The sequence below is a fragment of the Callorhinus ursinus genome, unplaced genomic scaffold (assembly GCF_003265705.2).
Source record: "Callorhinus ursinus isolate GAN/ISIS: 27379988/994484 unplaced genomic scaffold, GSC_fseal_2.0 scaffold3, whole genome shotgun sequence".
In the NCBI taxonomy this organism is placed as follows: Eukaryota; Metazoa; Chordata; class Mammalia; order Carnivora; family Otariidae; genus Callorhinus; species Callorhinus ursinus.
In genome coordinates this window covers 11,837,354-11,862,182 of record NW_027397065.1, presented here as the reverse complement: position 1 = coordinate 11,862,182, position 24,829 = coordinate 11,837,354, and the positions used below count along the sequence as shown (strand labels likewise).

Below are 24,829 nucleotides of genomic sequence, written 5' to 3'. Positions count from 1 at the left end.
TGAATTTTTTTAATTTTTTAATTTCCTGGTTGACCCATTCATTCTTTAGTAGGATGCTCTTTAGCCTCCATGTATTTGGGTTCTTTCCTCTTGTGACTGAGTTCTAGTTTCAAAGCACTGTGATCTGAAAATATGCGGGGAAAGATCCCAATCTTTTGGTACCGGTTGAGACCTGATTTGTGATCTATTCTGGAGAATGTTCCATGGGCACTAGAGAAGAATGTGTATTCTGTTGCTTTAGGGTGGAATGTTCTGAATATATCTGTAAAGTCCATTTGGTCCAGTGTTTCATTTAAAGTCTTTATTTCCTTCTTGATCTTTTGCTTAGATGATCTGTCCATTTCAGTTAGGGGGGTGTTAAAGTCCCCTACTATTATTGTATTGTTGTCAATGTGTTTCTTTGCTTTTGTTATTAACTGCCTTATATAATTGGCTGCTCCCACGTTAGGGGCATAGATATTTACAATTGTTAGATCTTCTTGGTGGATAGACCCTTTAAGTAGAATATAGTGTCCTTCTTCGTCTCTTATTACAGTCTTTGTTTTAAAATCTAATTTGTCTGATACAAGGATTGCCACCCCACCTTTCTTTTGGTGTCCATTAGCATGGTAAATGGTTTTCCACTCCCTCACTTTCAATCTGGGGGTGTCTTTGGGTCTAAAATGAGTCTCTTGCAGACAGCATATTGATGGGTCTTGTTTTTTAATCCAATCTGATAGCCTGTGTCTTTTGATTGGGGCATTGAGCCCATTTACATTCAGGGTAACTATTGAAAGGTATGAATTTAGTGCCATTGTATTGCCTGTAAGGTGACTGTTACTGTATATTGTCTGTGTTCCTTTCTGATCTATGCTGCTTTTAGGCTCTCTCTTTGCTTAGGGGACCTCTTTCAATATTTCTTGTAGGGCTGTTTTTGTGTTTGCAAATTCCTTTAGTTTTTGTTTGTCCTGGAAGCTTTTTATCTCTCCTTCTATTTTCAATGATAGCCTAGCTAGATATAGTATTCTTGGCTGCATATTTTTCTCGTTTAGTGCTCTGAAGATATCATGCCAGTTCTTTCTGGCCTGCCAGGTCTCTGTGGATAGGTCTGTTGCCAATCTAATGTTTCTACCATTGTAGGTTACATATCTCTTCTCCTGAGCTGCTTTCAGGATTTTCTCTTTGTCTCTGAGACTCATAAGTTTTACTATTAGATGTCGGGGTGTTGACCTATTTTTATTGATTTTGAGAGGGGTTCTCTGTGCCTCCTGGATTTTGATGCCTGTTTCCTTCCCCACATTAGGGAAGTTCTCTGCTATTATTTGCTCCGATATACCTTCTGCCCCTCTCTCTCTTTTTCTTCTGGGATCCCAATTATTCTAATGTTTCGTCTTATTGTATCACTTATCTCTTGAATTCTGCCCTCGTGATCCTGTAGTTGTGTATCTCTCTTTTTCTCAGCCTCTTTATTTTCCATCATTTGGTCTTCTATATCGCTGATTCTTTCTTCTGCCTCATTTATCCTAGCAGTTAGTGCCCCCATTTTTGATTGCACCTCATGAATAGCCTTTTTGATTTCTACTTGGTTAGATTTTAGTTCTTTTATTTCTCCAGAAAGGGTTTCTCTAATAACTTCCACACTTTTTCAAGCGCAGGTAGTATCTTTAAAGTCATGATTCTGCACTCTAGGTCCGACATCGTACTAATGTCAGTATTGAGTAGGTCCTTGGCAGAGGGTACTACCTCTTGTTCTTTTTGCTGAGGTGACTTTTTTCATCTTGTCATTTTGTCCAGAGGAGAACAGATGAATGAGAGAACAGAATGCTAACAGGTTAACAATGTCTCCAGCAAATATACTCTAGACAAATAAGAAAAGACTGAAACCAGGGGACAAGAAAGGGAAAGAAAGAAGAGAAAAAAAAAAAAAAGGAAAAAGAAAAAAACAAACAAAAACAGAACAAAACAAAACAGAACAACAGAATATGATCAAATATGATCAGGCTAGTGCATAGATCAGTCCCCCACACTAGCTTTTGGGCATATTTTGGTCTGTTAGAAGAAAGTGCCTGCTAAAATTTTAAAGGAAGAATGAGTGATATATGTACAAAATAAGGGTTGATACAATGAAGGGATGGAAGATGACTGTAAAGATGAAAATTATAAAAGATTTTATAGAAGGAATTGATAAGAAGTTGTTTTTAAAAAGAAAGAAGAAGATTTAAAAAGAAAAAGAAAAAAAGAAAAAAAAAGGGAGAGAATGTGATCAGGCAGGAGACTAGAACAAAGCCATACACTAGTGATTTAGGGTAGATTTTGATCTGTTAGAAGAAATTGTATCTCAAAATTTTAAAGAGAGAACAACTTATATATGCCAAAAATAAGGGTAACTCCTATGAAGGGATAAAAATATGACTCTAAAAATGAAAAATAAAGTTTTTTTTAAAAAAGGGATTGATAAGAGGTTTGAAAAAGGGAAAAATTAAAAAGAAAACAGTTAAAAAAATTAACTTTGAAAAACTAATGAATTATGGTAAAAAAGCCATGAATTCTATGTGCAGTATTCCCCTAGAACTGGAGTTCTCCCGTTCTCTTTGATCGGTAAACTTGGTCTTGGCTTGCTGGCTGTTCTTGCTGATCTTCTGGGGAAGGGGCCTGTTGCCGTGGTTCCCAAATGTCTTTGCCGGAGGCTGAATTTCCCCGCCCTTGTGTGTCTGGGCTAAGCAAACTGCTCGGGTTTGCTCTCAGGAGCTTTTGTTCCCTGCAAGCTCTCGGTACAGCTTTGGAGGACCAGGGTGAAAATGGTGGCCTCCCAATTTCCGCCCAGAGGAGCTGAGAACTCGGGGCCCCGCTCCTCAGTGCGCCCCCAGAGAAAAGCAGTCATTCCTGTCTCCCTGGTCTCCGGCCACACTCCCTGCTCACCCGGCCTGTGATCGAGCGTTTCTATCTCTGGCACCCGACCCCGTGTGGAGTCTCCAAACCTAGCAGATCCCTGCGGTGCGCTCCCGTGCCGTTTGTCCTGGGGGAGGAAGGGGAGTCTCCCCGGATCTGCCGTTTGTTGGGTCCCTGCTGGAGGAGCAGTAGCCCGAATGGGCCGCAGATCACAGTTTATGGCCACCCCGAGCTGAGAGCCCGCATCTTGGCTCCGTCTCTGCAGCCGGCTTCCCCGCTCCAATACCTGGGGGCTCTGCTGCACTCAGGCTCCCCCGGTCTTTCTGTGACCCCGAGGGTCCTGAGATCACACTGTCCCACGAGGGTTCCACCCCCCGCTTAGCCACTGCAGCGACGTCCCTCCACGGAGCCGACTTCTAAAAGTTCCGATTTTGTGCTCCGCGGCTCTATCACTTGCCAGAAGCGGCCAACGGAGGCCCCCTCCCCCGCCGTCTATCCTCCCGAATATCGCCTCGGATTCACTTCTCTGCACGTCCTACCTTCCAGAAAGTGGTCGCTTTTCTGTTCAGAGTGTTGTTACTCTTCTTATCTTCGATCTCCTGTTGTTCGTAGGTGTTCAGAATGGTTTGATCCCTATTCAGCTGAATTCCTGAGACCAGACGAAATCCAGGTCTCCTACTCCTACGCCATCTTGCTCCCCTCCCTGTTGATTTTAATCTTAAGTTTGCAGTTTTATGAAGCTGTTTCTCCATCAGAGTTCTGCAAATTCTTACCCAGTTAAATGTTATGATCTTAAAATGATGAGAAACACATATTCTAGAGCATTTGTCACAGTCCTTTCCATGAATCTCTCTGATGATGAAATGTATTCACAAAGGCAACAGAGAAGAACAATAATTCTCTGTAAATAACAGACTTAAAAATGGCTGTGGTTAAGGGTCTGTAAGAGTTCATTACAACACTATTAAGAAAATTTGGTTATTTCTGTGGCATACATCTTAAGATTAAAGCTAGAATTACAAGTGATAACATATACCAGGACATATCAGATATCTTGGAATTTCCTATTATTTTTGGAACACTAACGTACACCTATACAAATACAACATAAATAAGGCTTAAGTATAGCTTCTTATTTGACAATGTTTCCCATGTCATTTAAATCTAATTAGTTTAGAATTGCTCATTTGACAAGGAGTGAGAACATATCTTTTATAATATTCCAGACACCCTCTGCAAAATCCCAAATTTATTTCAAAGTCAAAAAAAGACTTCATTTAGAATTTGATTTTGGGAAGTTTGTCAAGAATATCAAAAGATTTTAAAGACTTGGTCAAACAGGATCATAAGCCACTGTGAAATAATTTCACGAAAGTGACAATTAAAAACTTTGCACTCAAATATAGAAATTTAGTTGGGAAAAAAACAAAGAAACAAAACCTTAGCTCTTTTAAGAGGAGACTGTTTTCTTAAGTAATCAAAGAATTCATAAAGACAAAATAAGTAATTAGTTTGATAATACAGAGAATATTTTCTAGGCAGATTTTATAAAAGGTGTAGAAAAACCTTTTACATTATCAAAAGCAAATGGATCTTTCAAGAAAACTTTGTCCTTTTAGCAGATGAAAGAATACTTCCAGTTTTACTTAAACATAAGTACATTACTGATATCAAAGGTTATTTTTAAAAAACGATTATAATGAATTCATTTAATTTTAGCCAACTTGACCACACAAGGTAAAATTGTCTCTCCTTCACATTATGAAACAATCAAGATAAAATTGCTTCCCCCTTACCAAAAACACATCTCCATACCTCATACCTTCTCAAAAACTCAACTTATTTTCCTTGCATGCAGTTATTTCCCCTCTTATTCCAGTAGTCTTACATACATACATTAATTAAAATTCTTAAAAATCCTCAGAAAATTTAATTTCTAGTGAAAATTAGGAAGTAGACAATTGTGCTATTATCAACAAATTTTGAATACATTTTACAATCTCTAGACGTCTATTATTCCTCATAGTAAACTTGCCAAAGAGACAAAAGACAAGTTTACTAACACATCAAATATCTTCAGTTCCTCTGTAAAAGGAAAGCAGAAGTGGATAAAACTTTATACAGTAATTTATGTTTCACTATTTCATCAATTTAGAAATGATTTAGGTATTCAATGAATTTCTGTCATTTAACTTGACTTAGCAAAACTCTAAGGGTTTAAGAAGTTACCAAAGAGATTTGGAAAGCTATTTAAGTACACATACCATAAAACATAATTATTGTAGAAAAAATTAACCTAAAAACTCTTACCCCACTTACATCTAACTAAATCACTTGCTCCCAACAATTACATTTAGATTACCCATGAAAATGTCGTAAGACATTAGACAAAGCCAGCCATCATCCCAACCTATTTTTCTTGCTCACGAATTTTTTTGAGATAACATGAACTAATTTCACTAATAAAACTTGGGTAGAATAAAAGTTATATGTCTGTATTATATTCAATGTTGGTAATTTTAAAGACATGTTTATTTTAATTAAACCAATGAACTTAAACTAGCTTTAATACTAAATACTTTCCCAGATTATGTGGACCTAAAAGGCATTTGCATTAGCCTGATGTATTTCTGAGAATTTTAGGATTATTTAATCCATTTATATGGACTGTTTGTTTTTAAGCCAAGTAGAGTTCTTTTTATAATTTTAGCAATACTATCCAGAGGTAGAATATTATACATCTACCCTACACACATACACACACACACACACACACACACACACACACACCTGCAAACAGTCCTCACAGCTTTTGTTTTAAAATTTTAGTCATGAGATAGGTATGATAATGCAAAATTCACTAGTTTATAAAAGAGCACTTGGATCCAAATTTTGTTCTGACAGCTGTAATAAGTTAAATTCACCTGCTCAGATGGCTAAAGCTCTTCAGTATTTATGGAGATGACATTTAAGATTTTTTTATTAGCTATATTTCCAAATAGTTCCTTTGTTTACTTCTTCAGATAAAAAACTTCTCCCTAAAGTTTGCATTTCAAAGAATGGATCTTAGGTCTTAGAGTATGTGGCTGTAGAAAATTTACATCACAAATGCACCTGGTATCCAAGTTTTCTCCAAAATGGAGCTTTTGGGGCATATTTGCCTATGATTTATCAGAAAGGTAGGGTGATCGCTATTTAAATTTTTCTCTCCTTAAGTGTAGGACAATTCTATTTTCAATATCCCAATCTTTTACAATATCTACTAGCATTTTAAGATTTATAGGGAAGATCTGGGGGATGGTAATTGTTTTAGGGTTTCATTTCTGGTTTTGCAAAGATCCGTAAGATAAGGACTTATATCATGGAAAAAATTTCCAACTAAGATAGAAACCTAAAGATTTCTATATCTAAAACTTCAGGGTTTAGTGCAATATACCTTTGTAACATTTCTGTAATGTTTTAAAACACAAAGGCCTTCTTTCTGATTGCAGAATTCAACCTTGGCCTAATTCATCTTAGGGGAAAAAAGCCTCTACTATTGCTTCTGAGACCCTGAACATCAGCCTTTAGGCCACCAGCTGATCATTTGTAGGAGGGTCTAAAGAGATACTCTGGTCATCTCTTTCCTCAGAGAGGCGGATTTTTCCCCAGGGATCCATCTGGCTTGTCAGTGAACTGCAGCACAACTATGGGTGGGGAGAATACTCTTTTGAAGCTAATCAAGGTCCCCCCTAGTGGGGCTGTGAATGGCCACTAATCTTTTTGTTCTCTAAATTTGTTAAGTCTTCTGAAAGTAGAGGTAAGAGGCTTTATCATGTAAAAGATTTGCTGGCGTTCATGGGTCATGAATTCTTGGCAGTGGGGGTCCAGTACACACATATCCTCAAGGGACACTGTATGGGAAGGCCAGAACCTAGCAGTGGTTGATTAAAGAACCCTGTGAAGTAGGAGGAATTTTAAGAAATAGCAGACAGAGGCCTACTGTCCATTACAGTTGCTTCTGTTTAAATTTACTTCCTAGCCTTCAGCATTTACACTAGTAACCAATACACTCTGGGCTTGCAGATGAGGCTGGAAAGCTCTAAGTAAATCTTTCAGCAAAAGGAAATACAAGTAGCTAGCTGGGTGTTTGAGGAATTTTGGGGAGAAGACAGGGAAATTTGGGAAGTTAAGGGAATTTGCTGAGGAGATGGGGCTGGAATTTAAGATGGGGAATTTATATGGGATGTGGACTTTAAATTTTTGTTCTAATTTCTCTTCTTTAATCTTGTTAAGGGTGTCCCTAAGGCTAGCTATTATATTCCTGTGGGTCCCTCTTTTTAAATATGGTCTTTCCAAAGGCACTAATAAGACAACTGTTTAAGATAGAGCTCTCTAAAATTTCTCCTTTTAAATTAACCAATTATATATTTTTATACTATAAGGGTTCTATTGTCTGGCCATTGACATGAGGGATCTTATACTAATCTTAATAGCAACTCAAACCAGTAAGCCTTTTTGTGGAAAGACCGAGAGGCACCTTTCCATGTTAGAATCAATCTTTACCATAGACCCAAGAGACAGGGTACAGAAGATGCAGCCCCTATGATCCAAGAAGATCATTCAAAGAAGTCTACAAAAGTTGTTACAGTAGAAATGGTATTGTGTAAATAGTGTCTCCAGTCACAGACATGTTAATCTGTGACAATGTGCAGACACTACTGGAATGGGACTTTCCTAGCAGTAACAACATAGGTTGAGAAGACTAAGGCCTCTTATGGACTGGGACCTCTCATGATAAACTCCCCTCACAGCTTGCACAGTCAGACAAAGGGAGTGCTGCTTATGACTTCATGTCTCGGAACCCCAGTCTACTGAACTGGCCACCAATTGGCATGCTGGTATGTGCACCTTACAGCTGACAGAAACAATGGAAAAATATTCTCACTGGTCATAAAGCCAAGCTCTCAAGAAAAAGAACAAGACAAACGTAAAACCTCATCCAGTTTCTCTTGTATGTACGCTAACTAAGCCTCAGGTCTCTCAGAGCCAGAGTAATACTTAATAGGGATGTTTGTTTTGGGGGATTGTTTCTTTTCTTTCTTTCTTTCTTTTTTTTTTTTACAAAGTATCTCATGGCACAGAAATTGTCTTGAGGTTGGTGGGTGACCTAGTGTCAATCTAACCTGCTCTAGGACCAACTTATCCTAATATGGGAGTCACTGAGTTAGGTGGTGGACACTCTAATAGCCTTTAAATGCTCGACCCGTGCACCCCAATTTTGCAGGTTTGGCTTCCAACAGCCTTTACCTTATGTGCATGTTGACCCACAACAAAGTCTGTCTAAACATACACCTGTTTGATGAGAACCATGAACTCACCAGTCTGTGAGGCCACTGGCTCAAAAAAGTAGGTTTATGGGGCTTATGCTTGTGTTATACCCTATGGTTTTCCTCCTGTGACAAAGAACATAAGAGAGACAAAGAAAAACAGTGACTGTCTCTGGGAGGAAAATGATCAATAAAAACCAAGACTACTCATAACAAACCTTTAACAGAGTCACTATATGCAAGGAACTAGTTTCACAAATATTTCCTCCTGCTAATCCAAATTTAGAAAAGCAAAAATAGGACTCTCACCATTCTTGCTTCCACTGGGCCATGTAGGAAGAGATCTGGGACACTGACATGGTAAGAAGTCTTACCTTCTGCTGGCTTTCTGTCAGTGGTCCCAGGATCTCTCAGTGGGAGAAGCCCCAGAGCGAGCAGTAAAATTACTCTCTATGTGGTCAACTGTAGGGGAGGAAAAATTTTCCCTCAACCGATCTGGATTCTTTTGGCTGCTCTATTAATTAAATTGACATAAGGAAGATTAACAGAAGAATAACAAATTTAATTCCTTTCATACAGAAGCCTCACACAGACAGAAGAAGTTCAAAGACACAATATACACAAGTATAAAACTTGATCTCTATAGTCAGAGGCTGGGTTTCTTTAGGCTGAAAAGACACCAGACAACCAATTTACGTCCTTTCCTGTTCAAATGCCTTACCAAAAGGCTAAGGGATGGTATCCTTGCAGTCCTTCATTGTTTGATTTGTTCAATCGGGGGGGAGGGGGGTTAAGAGAGGGGGGTCGGTGAAAAAGAATGGACTAAGTGGGTGGAGAATTTTACCCCAGGGAACATTTGACAATGTTTGATTGTCACAACTAGGGTGGGAGGTATTATTGGCATCCAGTGGTCAAAAGCCTTGGATGCTACTAAATGCCCTACAATTCACAGTTCACAGGAAAGTCCCCAACAATAAAGAATTATCCAGCCCAAAATATAAAAAGTGCCCAGGCTAAGCTAGAAACTCTGCCTTGCCTAAAGACCTGAAGTTCCTGCCTTAAGGCACACTGCCATATGGGCAAATGGCTCCAGTCAGATGTTAAGTAGATCCACGTAGCCCCACACAAAGAAGAGATTGCGAATTTAAATAATCCTTTCCAAAACTGCAATATAATTTAAAAGAAATGAACAATAGAAAGGAGTTATTTATAACCTTTTGTTACAACTGACTACTCACAGACTACTAGACTATAAGTATTATAGAAACTGTGCAAGCAGTAAACTGAAGAATGATCATGATCAGATTTTAATCAACTTGACATGTTACATTTTATAAACTTAAGGTGTACAGCCTATCACTTTGATACATTTATATATTATAATGTGACTGCCATTGAAGTAACATTATATAACATCATTATAGTATATTATCTGTATTCATTATACTGTGTATTAGCTCTCTATGGCTTATTTACTACTCATTTCAAGTTTGTACCCTTAAACACAATCAATCTGATCCCCCCAATTCCCATCCTATACTAACCATCATTTTGATGTGGAGAACAAAGGCAAAACAAATGTATAAGAAAAATAAATTTCCTTTGCAGCCCATTGACTAGTAGTTGAGACAGGCAGAGTGACCTTCCTCTACCACTCAACTGCCTCAATGTTAATACTCTGCCAGAGGCAAAAGGCAACCTTAGCTAGACATTAGCCCAACTTCCAGGATCCTGTAAGTCTTCTTTAACATACAAAAATCCCTTTGGAAACTTCCTTTATCTCTGCCCCCCTGCCCCTCAAGATATATGTTAGCAATCATCCTCCAAACATATGGCCCATTGACAAACATGTGAAGGGTCTCATGACTAAAGTTTTACTAGACTGTAGTAAATGGCCTTTTCCTATAAACAGCTAGCCCCTCAAGGTCCTAAAAAACTTGCTTCCAAATTCCTTAGAGACTTATACCCTATCCTTAACCCCCTCGCAACTTAAAAGTATATAATCAGTCACTCCTCATAACCAGTGCAGCTCTTTCTGCCCATGGGTACTGTCCCTGTGCTTTAAAATAACCATCTTTTTGCACCGAAGACGTCTCAAGAATTCTTTCTTGACCATTCACTCCAGGACCCCAACATCATACCACATCAATTTTATTGGGTTTTTTTTTTTTTGCAGGTTTGATTTTAAAGATTCTACATGTAAGTAATATCATACAGTACTTGTCTTTCTCTGTGTGACTTATCTCACTTAGCATAATCCACTCATGGTCCATCCATGTTGTTTCAAATGGCAGAATATCCTCCTTTGTCATGGCTGAATAATATGCCAATGTGTATGTACACCACATCGTTTTTATCCATTCATCCAATGATGGGCATTTGGGTTTTTTCATATCTTGGCTATTGTGAATAATGTTGTGACAATGGGTGTGCATAAACCTCATCAAAATGCTGTTTTTACTTCCTTTGGGTATGACCCCAAAGATGATACTGCTGAATTGTATGGTAGATCAATTTTAATTTTTTGAGGAACCTCCATATTATTGTTCATATTTGGACTATTCTATATTCCCACTAACAGTGCATAAAGGTCCCCCCTGCCCCCTCTGCTTTTTTTAAAAACACAACCTTGTCAGCTCTTGTCTCGTCTTCTTGATGATATCCATTCTAACTGGTGAGGTTATCTCACTGTCGTTTTGATTTGCATCTCCCTGATGATTAGTGATCCTGAGCATCTTTCACGTGCCTGTTGGCCATTTTGATGTCCTCTTTGGAAAAATGTCTCTTTAGTTCTGCCCAAATTTCAATAGACTGTTTATCTGCTATTAAGTTTTGTTAGTTCTTTATATCTTTTGAATATTAACCCCTCATCTGATACATGGTTTGCAAAAATTTCTTCTATTCTGAAAGAACTCTTTTGATTATAAAATCTCTAGTTACACAATAAAAAAAAAAAGCCTATCATCACAGCATTTACCTCAATCTCTTAACACATCACCTCTAAGCAGAGGCAAAAACAAAGCAGAAATAACTTCACTGTACAGTTCAAAAGAAATGACCAAATGAACTTATTCATCCAGAAAGAGCATTTGATAGCTTTAAAAAAAATAGAAAACACTAACTATAGTGGATCCACATATTACCAGGTAACACATTTAAAGGGAATAATAAATAACAGATGAACAATAGAACATAAGAAACTAAGCCACGGGACTGTAAGACCTTTACGGGCAGGATCATTTTTGTATCCCTCAGAGGTTATAGGTCACTGACTTGCAGAGAAGAAACATTTAGTGTTTGAAAGATAAATGAATAAAGGAGTGACTGGCAGAGAGCAATAACCCTAGAAAGATAAGCCTAGATCACCTTTTAAAAAAAATTTAGCACATCATGCCACTCCCTTATATTGGCTTCTAACTCCTCAACTCTTCCTCTGCCTTTATTCACTCTTCTCCTTGCATCTTGCCAGCAGCCAGCTACCATAAGATTTCAAACAGGTCCCACTTTTTCCTGTCTCAGTTTTGGTAAATGTTGTGTTTTCTAATGGGAGATGCTTTCCTGACTCTGCTAAACTCCTACTTACCCTTTAGGTACTGCTCTCCTCAACTACCTGATATAAAGTGTAAATTCACTCATCTCAACACCGAGTTTTTCTTGTTTGAAGCACTTAGCATTTTTAAATGATGTATTTACATTAATCTAACTGTAGTCTGTTTCTCCCACCAAAAACTCCAAAAAATTAAGAACCATGTTTTGTCCCCCCATCCCACTTCCACTATACATGGCATTTAGATCAATGCCTGATAGAATGGCAATAAAAATCTGCTGAATAAATGAAGAGAATAGAAACATTTTGATGAGATACTTAGTAAAATCATGAAAACATATTGATGGAAGAGGTCTGAAGCATGCAGAGGGATTATAATAGAGATTTAAAATATAAAAGTGAATAAAGGTTTGGAAAAAATAGTGATGTAGCCTGAGAAGGGCAAAGGAAGCTTTATTAAAGTTCTCTAAAGATATCAAAAGTATTATTGTAGATTGTGATGACATATTTTCTTCCCACTCAGAAAAGGAGAAACAAGTTAAAAATTAGGAAACAATGTCTTGCTGTCTATCCTTATACATAAATTTTTACTGGAACACAGCCATGTCCATTTATATATTGTGTATGGCTACTCTTCCTACAACTGCAGAGCTGAGGACAGATCGTGAGCTTGTAGAGCCAACAGTACTTATTATGTGGTACCACATACAAAAAAATTTGCCAACCCCTAGTTCTAGCCAATTTACCAGGAATTTCAATTAGGCATTAAAAACAAAACAAAACAAAACCCTTTCAGATCACTTGATCTTAAAAAACAGAAAAGGAGATAAGAAAACTTTCTGTTCAAAGTGTTCAGAAATAAAAGAGAATGGCATCTACGTGGGTTGATGGACAGGAGATCTGATGGAAAGGATAAAGGACTTTACTTACCTACTGAAAGATCTTTACTTACCTACTGAACTAACAACAGTTTTACTAAACTAAAATTAATAGATTTGAATCTGAGTAGCATCACAATATGAATTTTATGCTTTTGCACTAAGAAAAACAAAAATGTACTGTTGGCCATAAATGAGAAAGATGGACCATCATCTTCAACTGGATGTCATATAACAGCCAAACTATAATATTTTTATTAGTGACTTAGGAAAAGCAAAAAATAGGAACAGAGCTAAAGAATAATGCAAAGAGGGGAGCCTGGGTGGCTTAGTGGGTTAAGTGACCGACTCTTGGTTTCAGCTCAGGTCCTGATCTCAGGGTTGTGGGACTGAGCCCTACGTTAGGCTACCCATCTAGTGCAGAGTCTGCTTGGGACTCTCTCTTCCTCTCAGATAAATAAATAAATCTTAAAAAACAAAAAAACAAAAAAAAAGAATAATGCCAAAAAATAGTAAAAAAAAAAGGGTGGGTGGGGATGGCGGGGTAGCAATAGAGAAAAAGAAATGGTTCTTCAACAAAGTATCAACATGCTGACAAAAAGGACATTATTAGAACACCTGGTCCACTTGTGCAGATAAAAGTATTACGCTACAAAGTCCATAATAAACACTTTAATTTTACATATTAGCTATAGAAAAGCTACTGCTCTCTTAAAATTAAACTGTTCACCTGATTTCTGTCTCTTGACAAAGGTAAAAAATCAAGACATACTAACAACAAAAAATTAGGAAGATAGTAACTTGAACCATTTTAGAAATAAATTTTTAAAACTACCTGCTGGTAGCCAAATTAAGAAGCCTAAGGGACCAATTTTGTGTGTTTTGAGAAGGGTAAAAAAAAAAAAGAATTTCAAACACGGATATAGTATTTTTTTTTTTAAGATTTCATTTATTTATTTGACAGAGAGAGAAGAGAGAGCACAAGCAGGGTGAGCGGCAGGCAGAGGGAAAGGGAGAAGCAGTCTTCCCGCGCAGCAGGGAGCCTGATGCAGGGCTCGATCCTAGGACTTTGGGATCATGACCTGAGCCAAAGGCAGTCGCTTAACCAACTGAGCCACCCAGGTGCCCCAAACATGGATATAGTTTAAATTTCAATTAGAGTTTTAAATATTAGTGATCAAACATTATCTGGGGAAGCAAAGTAATTGCTCAGTATGTTGAAAGAATTGTAATGGTGGGGCACCTGCGTGGCTCAGGTGGTTAAGCATCTGCCTTCGGCTTGGGTCATGATCCCAGGGTCCTGGGATCCAATATCGCATTGGGCTCCCTGCTGGGTGGGAGTCTGTTTCTCCCTCTGTCCCTCCTCCCTACCACCCGGGCTCATGTGCACATGTGCGCTCGCATTCTCTCTCTCTTGCAAAAATAAATGAATAAAATCTTAAAGAATTGTAATGGTAACATTAGGTGTAGATTTAGCTTAAGTCAGTCACAGACTAAAACTTGCTGGATTAAAACTTGTCATGTGAAAGGTGGAAATAAAAGTGAATAACAATACCCTGCTTTAAAAGTAAAGGGAAATTCAGAATATGAGAGAAGCAACCATTGAAAGTGATGTATAGAGAACCTTATTAGTACAGGCTTGTATTTCCTGCATTTGGCTAAACTATAAGATAAATTATATTTCCCTAGAGGTGACCAATACGTACTGGAAACAACACATATAACTTATACTGACTCTAAAGTCATTAAAGTCTCTAAAACCACCACTAATCCTGGCCTGAGTCCTCCAACTCAAAGCAGTTTCATTATGGAATAAAAACGGGAATCCTTTTAGCTGAACGTTTAGTTCTGATGCCAGCAAATGATGACAGAAATTTGCTTTTCTAAAACAACAACAGTAACAAAAGAACTACCCAGTAGGAATGGTGTGAAAGAAATAACAAAAGATTCTAAAGGAAAACTGAATTTGAGCTAAGAAATGTTAAAAAGTCATGCAACAAAGGACAGCTACTCCACAAAAGGAACAGTAATTACCCCTCAGCTCAAGAAAAAAAAAAAAAAAGATAAAATGCTTAAGATAAAAATCTTCTAACTTCAGTAGTATAAAAAGAGACCTCTCTTTAGAGGGCATCATCGAATAAATCCTGAACCTAGTTTTAATCCTGGATTCCTATTCTAGAATGTCTCTTCAAAGCATTAAAGTGATTGACAGCATATTCAAGAACTTCTTCTTTTACATAAAACCTAGATGCACTGAAACACAAGTGTAACAAAAAAGAATATTTGGCAATCTAAAATTTTTAAAGTACATAAAAATGATCCTTTATATTGGAGGGCCACAAACTCACTTGTTTTAAACAATACGTTCATTTTAGGAAGTTAGGATACAAGAGAGAAATAAAAAGATTCATAGTTCCCTAAACAGACTTGGAAGTTCAGGAATGTACCTCAGGTCTTTTGGAAGCCTTCCTCACTTAGGAGACCAAACCTTTCATAAGGTGAGCATGTGAAAATGAGTTCTGTTATCACATTGCTTAAATAATATTCCTCCCCCCATTTATTTTCGAGGAAATTTTAAAATTAGAATAGATGATTGGGGGAGGAGAAAGAGTGAGAAAATTATAAATTATTTATTTTTGCTTAATCCATGCTCGTTTGCTATATCACCAGACTCAATGGGAAAGAAATAGTCGCGGCTTTTTATAATAAGGAAAATTATACAGCAACAGGTAGATGGGGTAAATGTTTTAAATAGCGATATAACATAAATTAATCGAAGTGGCTTTATAACATAAGTATTCTGAGTCAATAAATTTCATTGTCTTTTGTTAAGTATTTTTGCAGGAAGAGACCTGAGGAGTCCCGTATCGGGCTCCCTGCACAAAAGATAATGTTTTCTATTCAACTTGAATGATTACAAATATTAAAGGGACTAAAAATAGTTCTTACCATGTAAGATTCCAAAACACCATACATAAAAAGCTAATCTATTTCTTCAATGAAAAGAGAATAAAGAGATTTAAATTTGTCTAGTTAATAAAAATAAATAATTTGGTTAAGTGTTTACTTGCATAGTTTACTTATAATTTTTAGTTATATTATTAAGGAAAATAATAGTATTATATGTACATATATAATAATTTATTTGCAGGTACTATTTTCTAGAATATTCAATTTTTATGAAATTATCAAAATAATATTTTGAATAATAAATTACGTGTATGGGGTGAAGGTTCATGTAACATTTAGAAGAAAATAAGAATACAAATTACATGTGTTCAACTATGTAAAAATACTTAGAAATTACTGGAAAGGAAAAGATGAAAAGTGTTTATCTGTGTGAGAGCATTATGAGTAATTTTTACCCTCTTTATACTGTTTGTTATGTGTGTGCGTGTTCATACCTATAACCCCATGTATGTGTATCTATGTATATATACCTACACAAGTGAGTGTATATGGAAGTATTTTTAAAAAACTTCGTATGAATGTATGTTAAAGATTACAAACTGCCTAAAGGAAAATCACATAATAGGTCTATGAAAAACATAATACAGATCACTTACCATCACATGAAAGGGAAACATAACTTCCTAAGTCATCAGACATGTGTCGCATCACATTTTTACCCCTCTTAAGACCAAGGAAGATCCAATAATCTATTGCTGCTCCAAGAATTCCAGTCAATAAGTAAGCTAGCTCATGTTTGAAGACCTAACATTAAGATGGGAAAAATATTAGTAAAACAAATTATCTATTTTTTTAATCAGTGTTTATTCTGAATACTTGTTGAGGCAAAGCTTAGTTATTTAAGAATACAGGGTATGCTCATACTAAAAGGGATTCCTGAGAACCCTAGCAAGTTAACTCCCTCTCTCCCCTCTTGCTTCTCCTTCCTTCTCTTCTCTTCCCTCCCCCATCCATATCTATATCTTTATATCCACATGATGAAAAGAGTTAATACAACAAAACCTCCAGGACTTAATATATGGATAGCTTATAATAAACTTTTAAAATAACATTATTCAGTAGTGTCAAGTGCTTTAGTATGGCGATAATTTCATTAAACAAATGAGGAAGTATCTGGCTTCTGTGGATTTCTGTTAATAGGAATATAGGATTACAAAAAAAGATAGACTTAGCCACCCCTAGTATTTATATATAAAATTAACCTTTACATTTACCCAAATGTCATATTCCAGAAAAAGACTTAAACACAATGAATAAAAACTTTAGCAGATAAGATTGTCCTTTTTGTTGTAAATGAAGAAACAGATTAGATCAAATTCTTATTAAATTATATCAAATGTCATTACCTAACTTAGAGATGTATAAAGATTACTTTTTAAAGAACAAATACTATTCTCACTTCTATAATAAACATTATTAAATTCCTATAAAAAATATAGCAAGCATACAAATTTTTAATTACAGTAAGTGTGCTTTACCCTAATGTGGAAAATATCTTTCTAATCCATAAGCTATGAAGGTGAAGAGGTACAAAAGTATTTTTTAAACACCTCCGATAAAGATGTTAAAACTAGTTGACATTTTCCACAAAGACATTAAAACTAGTTGAAATTCCTTTATTTTTGGCTGTTTTAGGCCTGTTGGATATGTGAAAAAAAATCACCAGATTAATAATTGGGTAGAAAACATGTGAAAAGGTTTTAATAAGTAAATATTATAGTATCCGAATAGATTTTGAGTGCTATGTTCTGCAACCATACTATGCCTAATATGGGATTAGGGACAGAGAAATCTCTAACCATCAGTGACTACTGGATTTATTTCTCCTGCCTTCAGCAGACAAGGTTCTTATAGTATACAATATTTCATGAGGGCATCATCATTCCTTACTATCAGAATCTCTCTTAGTTAAGTGATTTCAAAACTGAAGTTCTAGTTTTTTTTTTTAAGATTTTATTTATTTGACAGAGAGAAACACAGCGAGAGAGGGAACACAAGCAGGGGCGAGGGAGAGGGAGAAGCAGGCTTCCCATAGAGCAGGGAGCCCAATGTGGGACTCGATCCCAGGACCCTGGGACCATGACCTGAGCCGAAGGCAGACGCTTAACGACTGAGCCACCCAAATGCCCCTGAAGTTCCTAGTTCTGTTTTGTTGTCCAAACAAGGGTAAATGGTGAAGCAGCACATACATCAGGCCTGCTGAAATAGTTTTTACTGAGGAAAAACCCAAAGTCTGGATGCTTAGGTAGGTGTACAAGTTCCCTGTTGCTCTATCACACTGTGTGGCAATACACTGCATTAAGGCTGGGCTGGGCATTAGAATTTGAGAGAGAGACTATGAAGAATGGGGCTGAGGGGATTTTAAGTTGAATGATTAGGGAAACACAGCCTTTCCTCTAACATCATCAGGGCCTACGATATAGAACCTTGACCACAGCCTGATCCTGCCAGGTCAGGATTCGTCAATGGGCGTCAGTGGCACCCTAACTCCCACCCTGATTAGAGAGCTGGGTTTAAGTCTTCCAGTTGCAGCTTTATGACTTGGTAAGCAGCAGCAGGACTGGCTCTATCAGCTGGCTGGGAAAGTATCAACTCCTCCCCTAGTACTCTGGTAGGGTCCCAAGCCATCAACTGACCAGAACTCACTCCCTTAAACATTGAGTCTTAGCTAGTCTTCAAAACAGTTTGCAGGAAGCCAAATTCTTACTTTGTAAAGTTCTTACAAGCAAGTTTTATTTCTTATGGTTCAACTTATCAAGAGAACATAAAACAGGAGAATGAAAAGCTACATTTAAACTAAAAATTGATCCTATCAAGATCCATACCACAGAATGCTCCTTGCAACAACATGCATATCTGAATATCAGCGATGACACTACTCAGGAAAGATGCAAGAGACTGGTAAATTTTGATTTCTTGAAATGTTCCCCAACCCAAGAGTAGAGTAAATCAGGATCACTTCAGATCCCTGGTCCCAAGGCTCTGGATAGGGAAAAAAGGAGCTTAGCCCACAGAGCTAGGCCTCATATAAACCACAATCCAACACTTCATCAATTAAAAAAAAAATCTCAGAAAATCAACCAGCTGGGACCTTTCTCTTTCCTTACACAAATATATGTATACACATCTTAATTAATATCACCACAAATTAATATCAATACTGCCTATTATTCAATTTACCTTGATATTACTGCTATTAAACAGAGATGGGTAGCCTTTATAGTACTCGCAAGGAATGACTACAGCTTCTTTACCATAAGAAAGATACTGTCAAAATTATTTTTATCTGTGACATTACCTAAACTTGCATACTACCATATATTCATAATAGTAAATTTTTATATAAAAAGACACTTTCAGATTAGGTTCTTGGATCCTTTTATAATATATTCTTATCTATGCCACTCACTATAACCACAGGGCCAAGACACTGCGCTATGGATTGTACTCGCTGCAACTTTAACACTGTATAAATAATGCTACCATTTCTAGCATAGTGGATATATATATATATATATATATATTTATATGGTTTAGAAGCGGATTAGTGAGGAAATGGCAAATAAACCATCAAGGGAGAAAAGCTTTCCTGAAATATTTAAAAAGTATGCTAAAGCTGAAAGAACAGAAAACTCAGAATTAACAAAGAAATGAAAGACATGATGCGCACATGACACATTTACATTAGAACACCTTTCTAACGTGTTAAAGTCTATTATCAGACATTCTGTCAATACAGTTCTCTATTATCTGCCAATACAAGTAAACTCCATTTAATAAATTTGGTGAGCTTCCAAAAATTGACTAGTATATAATGCAGAACTATGATCTGGGCCTTCTGACTCCCAGGTTAGGGTTTTAAGTAATATCCCTAGCAATAGATGACACAAAGTTCTGCTAGTACCTCTGTAAGAAAGATGCAAACATAATACACATAATGTGCCTCTTCCTATTTAAAACACTGGCATTTGAAAAAAGAGCAAGTATGCTCCAGTGGCCTCTAATCAAGGCTTTACCCTAACAAGCTGTGACACCTTAAATAAGTTACTTAAACTCTTTAGCCTCAATTTCCCTATCTTTAAATACAAAGTGGCTTCCATTTCTACCTACACTTGTAGGGTTATCATTAAATAGCATTTAAAGACATCACAAAGAAAAGTAGGACTAACCACCAAGCTTAGCAAAATTTGTACCTCCTTCATAACCTTGACACAGCTCACCTCTGCTCTTTGCCAAGGAAAGCCCAAAGCTTTCTCAGATTAATGACAATGAAATTCACTGCCTTTGTGTCACTCTGCAACACTTGCTGATTGACATTATGACAAAACAATATTAGCATAAACTGAGGACTTCTGTTTAGCTAATGACTTAAATTGAATGCTTCAACTCAGCAAATCAAGAAACAAATGCTTTACAGTACAGAAAATGATGTCTGTGAACATGCATGGAATTCTTGAAATTGGAAACTGCCAAAAAGATTTAATTAGGTACAAGAATGAATTCTAGCAGATAAGGTAACACACACACACACACACACACACACACACACACACACACACACAGTTTTTATGAATTTAAACAATTCAATGTTAAATAAAGTATTGATTTGCTAAATTTAAAGCTAGTTCTAATATTACAACTGATGCTACAATTTATTGCAGACTGCTTTACAAAATATGTCTAACTTATTTAAAATCTGAAAACCTTCAAGTTAATCACAGATAAATCTGTTATTATTTACATCAGTATTTCCTGAGTAAATTCTTATCTTTGATAGTCCTTTAGTGATTTAGTAAAATTGTGAAAATGTCAGTTTTATTATTGCTTTCAGTTACAAATGAGCAATTTTATTTATATAATCAAATGGATAAAAAGAAATGCTCCATAATGAGAAAATATTTTCTATCCCCAATGATTCTATGGTCTAAAAAGTACATAAAAAGACATATTAATAAGAATGTTATCAGTTTTATCTTAGAAGTATTATAAAAGTATGAAACTCAATTGGCAATGAAGCATAGAGAGTTCTATTTATGCTGAGTAATTTCAATTTATATGTGTGTATAATCATATTTTTTTCAATAAGACACGTACAAAATAATCGCTACTCACTTGGTTACTGTCACATAATACAATTACTTGGTCACAAAAACTAGCTATACCCAGAAATAATTTCCCCTTTTTAATGCCAAATTAAAGAAAAATTGAAAGAATTTTCTTTTTATAAGCCTCAGGCACCCCCTAAACAGAATTTTTAAAAACCAGTAAGGCCTTCTGTTTCTGATAATGGAGGCTTAACTATTTCAAATAAATGACCTTATAAAAGAAAACTGAAAATGTTGAATACAATATATAAAACATCTTCTGGAAAGATAACTTGTTAACATAACTTCTGGAAAGTTATAAAGAATTGCTAAGCCAAGATCTAGGAGAAGGTAAGGAGCCAAATGAATCACTCAAAACTAGCTGACTGCCCTAAGGACACTTGCTGACCCCAAAGAAAGAGCTGAGAGACTGAAGTGTGGTTTTTTGGAGCCTAGAGGAAAAGGAGTATAAAAGTCATAACTTTTATGACTAATACACAATAGAAAAAAACATGTATTTGTAGCCCTGTACTTCACCTGGGACTACCAGGGACCCTCAAACCTAGCAACAGAAATTCTCTCTGGAGAAAGATATTCGGTGCATTTGCATGTTACCGTTTGTACAAATAATTTTTCAAATGCAATTTAGGGCATACAGTAAATGACAACCAGCTTGTAAGAGAATATAAAAAACACAAGAGAAGGAAATAGCAGAAACAACAGTTAGAAACAGATTCATAAAGACTTCAAATATGAAACAGTCATATATAAACTATAAATTAACTATTACTGCCCCATTAAAAGACAAAAGAAAACCTTGAAAATTTTGTAGGGAACTAGAAACCATAAAAACATGTATAGTAATTAGGAAGCAAAAAAGTCGAAAACTGCCAAAAATGTAATAGTCATGTTTAACAACATATTAGACACAGCTGAAAAGAGACTAGTGAACTAAAAATTAAATGAAAAGACTACCCAGAATGCTCCACGTATAGAAGAAAACCTGAAAATCTAGATGAGAATGAAAAAGCAGAGGAAAAAGGAGAAGGTGTAACATAAGTTTAATTGGAACTAAAAAAAGTCAAGCAGAGAAAACAGATCAGAGGAAATATGAGAAGATAAACTATGTAGGAATTTTCCTTGAGAAAGAATACTTTATGGCCATCTGACACCAGAATTCTCCACCCAAACCACTAGCATCACTATATACAAAGTACAGATGATTTATAAAGGGGGGAGAATAAATTCATGAAGTAAATTCCAAAGAGTTTGACTAAAGCAATTATTTAACTTGACATAAAAGATGATAGAGAGTAGGGTGCCTGGGTGACTTGGTTGAGCATCAGACTCTTGATTTTGGCTCAGGTCATGATCTCAGGGTCCTGGGATCAGGCCTGGTGGTGGGAATCCCTGCTCTGGGGAGTTCTGTTTCTCTCCCTCTCTCTTTCCCTCTGCTCCTCCCCGTACTTGTGCTCTCTCTCTCTCTCTCAAATAAATATATATTTTTAAAGATTTTATTTATTTATTTGACAGAGAGAGACACAGTGAGAGAGGGAACACAAGCAGGGGGAGTGGGAGAGGGAGAAGCAGGCTTCCCGCGGAGCAGGGAGCCTGATGCTGGGGCTCGATGCCAGGACACTGGGATCATAACCTGAGCTGAAGGCAGACGCTTAATGACTGAGCCACCCAGGCGCCCTCAAATAAATAAATCTTTAAAAAATAAATGATAGAGAGCTATGTAAACCATAGAAAACACATTGTATAACCATATATGGAGTCAAAAAGGAAAGTTCAGTTAATTTCAGAAGGCAGAAATCATTATAGGGCTCATTTTTAAACCTAATTTACTATTAGAAATTTAAAAAAAAGCACAAACAAAATCTACTAATCATAACAAAAATACACCCACTTAGAAGTTTTAAAACATCTTAAAGTATTTCTTGAATCAAAGGAGAATTCATAAATGACAATAAAAAACACTGAAAAAACACATTAACAGCACAATAGATGTAGGTATCAAAACCTGTACTACATAAATCTGATTTTGTATTCAAAGGCATTTTATTTTGAGTATATTTATTAGAAATAAAGACTAAAATGAAAAACAGATCCAAATAATCAAGACATAAAAGTAAAAGGAAAGAATTAAAATATTATGAGCAGAAATCAATGCCATAACACAAAAGAGCAGACAATGAAGTCCCAAAGGTGATTATTTTGAAGAGGAGAGAGGTGACTAACAGTAATTATAAACGCAAAACATGGCAGAGTATATTGCTATGCACTTTACATATTTCAGTGCATTTAATCTTCCCAACTACCTTCAGGTAGGTAATACACTAAAATCACTGTACATTAAATGTCTAATGACAAGCAAGATATACTTATGAAGAAATAACTGCTAACAACCACAAAGGCAGTTTTAAAAACAAGTTGAACTTTTTATTTGTATACAAAAAAAATTGTATGGACTCAAATTTTAAAATCATAGGTTCCTAATGAATTGAAATGTACAAAAGTAAAAAATCTAGAATGATAAGTGAATACAGATTTCTTAGGACTAATGATCAAATAACTGTCCCTAGCTACTATATCCAAATGTGCAATGATGAAGAAGCCAGCCTCTAAGGGTCTTTTACAATAAAACTTAGTAAACTACATAGAAAACAATGATACATTTGGGTAGATTTTAGTTTTATTCCAATTGTTCAAAGAATAAAGACAAAAGAGGCATAACTCAAAGATGTACTTCTTCATAGGCCATTATTCATTTGTAAATCAATTCTACTTACATCATTAGACTTGCATTTTTCCTTGTGAGAATATACAGTCCACTCCAAAAGCATATTTACTGGTTTGGTCAAAAGCCCAGAGGCCTCATTTCCTGACCAAAAGATTTCAAGAAGAATTGCCTTTCCTGTTATTTTCAGACTCTGAGAATCTGACCAGTCATACAACCTAATGAAAATATGAATCAAAGTATATCTTTATGCCAATTTGATCACTATAGTTATTAGGCATAATATCTCTCGCCATAATACAAAGAGATCTAGTGGTTTCTAAATACAGAAAGGGCATAATATATGAAGAATACAACATACAGTTATAATAAAGAACAAAATATAAAAAAGTCCACAATTCAATATAATGACCAACAAATACACACACAGAGTAATCTAAATGCATGTTTTAGAGCATACACAAAACTTATCATGGATTTTATAGATTCAATGTTAAAAAAACCCTAGTGGAACTTTTATTTAAGTATTAAATTACTTAAGAATTGAAAAAAACATAAACCCTGAAAAATGAAATAAAATCTTACCTATCCAAATGTCTAAGTTAGTGAAAAACAAAAATGTGAACTAAAGACACATAAAGAACATAAAAAACTTTATTGCCACTGAAGAACTATGTCTGCAACTATGTTTTAAAAAAACATCTAAACCAGGGGCACCTGGGTGGCTCCGTCGGTTGAGCATCTGCCCTGGGCTCAGGTCATGATCCCAGGGTCCTGGGATCCAGCCCCATGTCAGGCTCCCTGCTCAGCAGGGAGCCTGCTTCTCCCTCTCTCTCTGACGCTCCCCCTGCTTGTGCTCTCTTGCTCTGTCAAATAAATAAAATCTTAAAAAAAAAAAAAAACAACATAAATCTAAACTAGAAAACAAGGTGACTCTTTGGATGTACATAAATTAGAAAAATGGTACATAAAACAATATAAATACAGAAAAAATTTTCTTTGTGATTAAACTTACTTTTGGCTTAGATGTCGCACTTCACTTTCCACTAAATTAAAGAAAAATTTGAGCAGGGTCAGGTGGAGCACTTTTGTGCCAATATTTTTTGAAATTTGATGGCAAAAATTTTCATTGTAAAGGCAAGACCTGAAAAACATGAACCCAGTAATTTGTGACATACAAACAATTCAATGAATATTCTGCGGACAAAGTATTTCTTTCAGAGTTTTATCAGAATTCTAATGAAATTCCCTTCAACAAAATATAAAGCTAATCAACAAAATTTTATCAATATATTTTCTTCCTTTAAAAAGAAAACCATGTCAAAGATCTCGACATTGAATTTTTAGTAATACAGATTTAATTTCTCTATTTTTCAATGACTGTAATGTTTAATAGCCTAATGGTACTCTCTTTGTATTCTTTATTTCATTGA

The 24,829-nt window shown here is 35.9% G+C and overlaps 1 protein-coding gene across 2 annotated transcripts in view; it reads right to left on the bottom strand.

Moving 5' to 3' along the window:
* SLF1 (SMC5-SMC6 complex localization factor 1) overlaps positions 1-24,829 on the bottom strand; it is a 79,788-nt gene that overhangs the window by 14,827 nt on the left and 40,132 nt on the right. For both annotated transcript variants that reach the window (XM_025866781.2, XM_073888189.1), the window contains 3 exons: positions 24,412-24,540; positions 23,449-23,614; positions 16,169-16,316 (listed from right to left, as the gene is read on the bottom strand). In XM_025866781.2, coding sequence (XP_025722566.1) covers positions 16,169-16,316; positions 23,449-23,614; positions 24,412-24,540 — 443 coding nt within the window. The remainder of the gene's footprint in view (positions 1-16,168; positions 16,317-23,448; positions 23,615-24,411; positions 24,541-24,829) is intronic.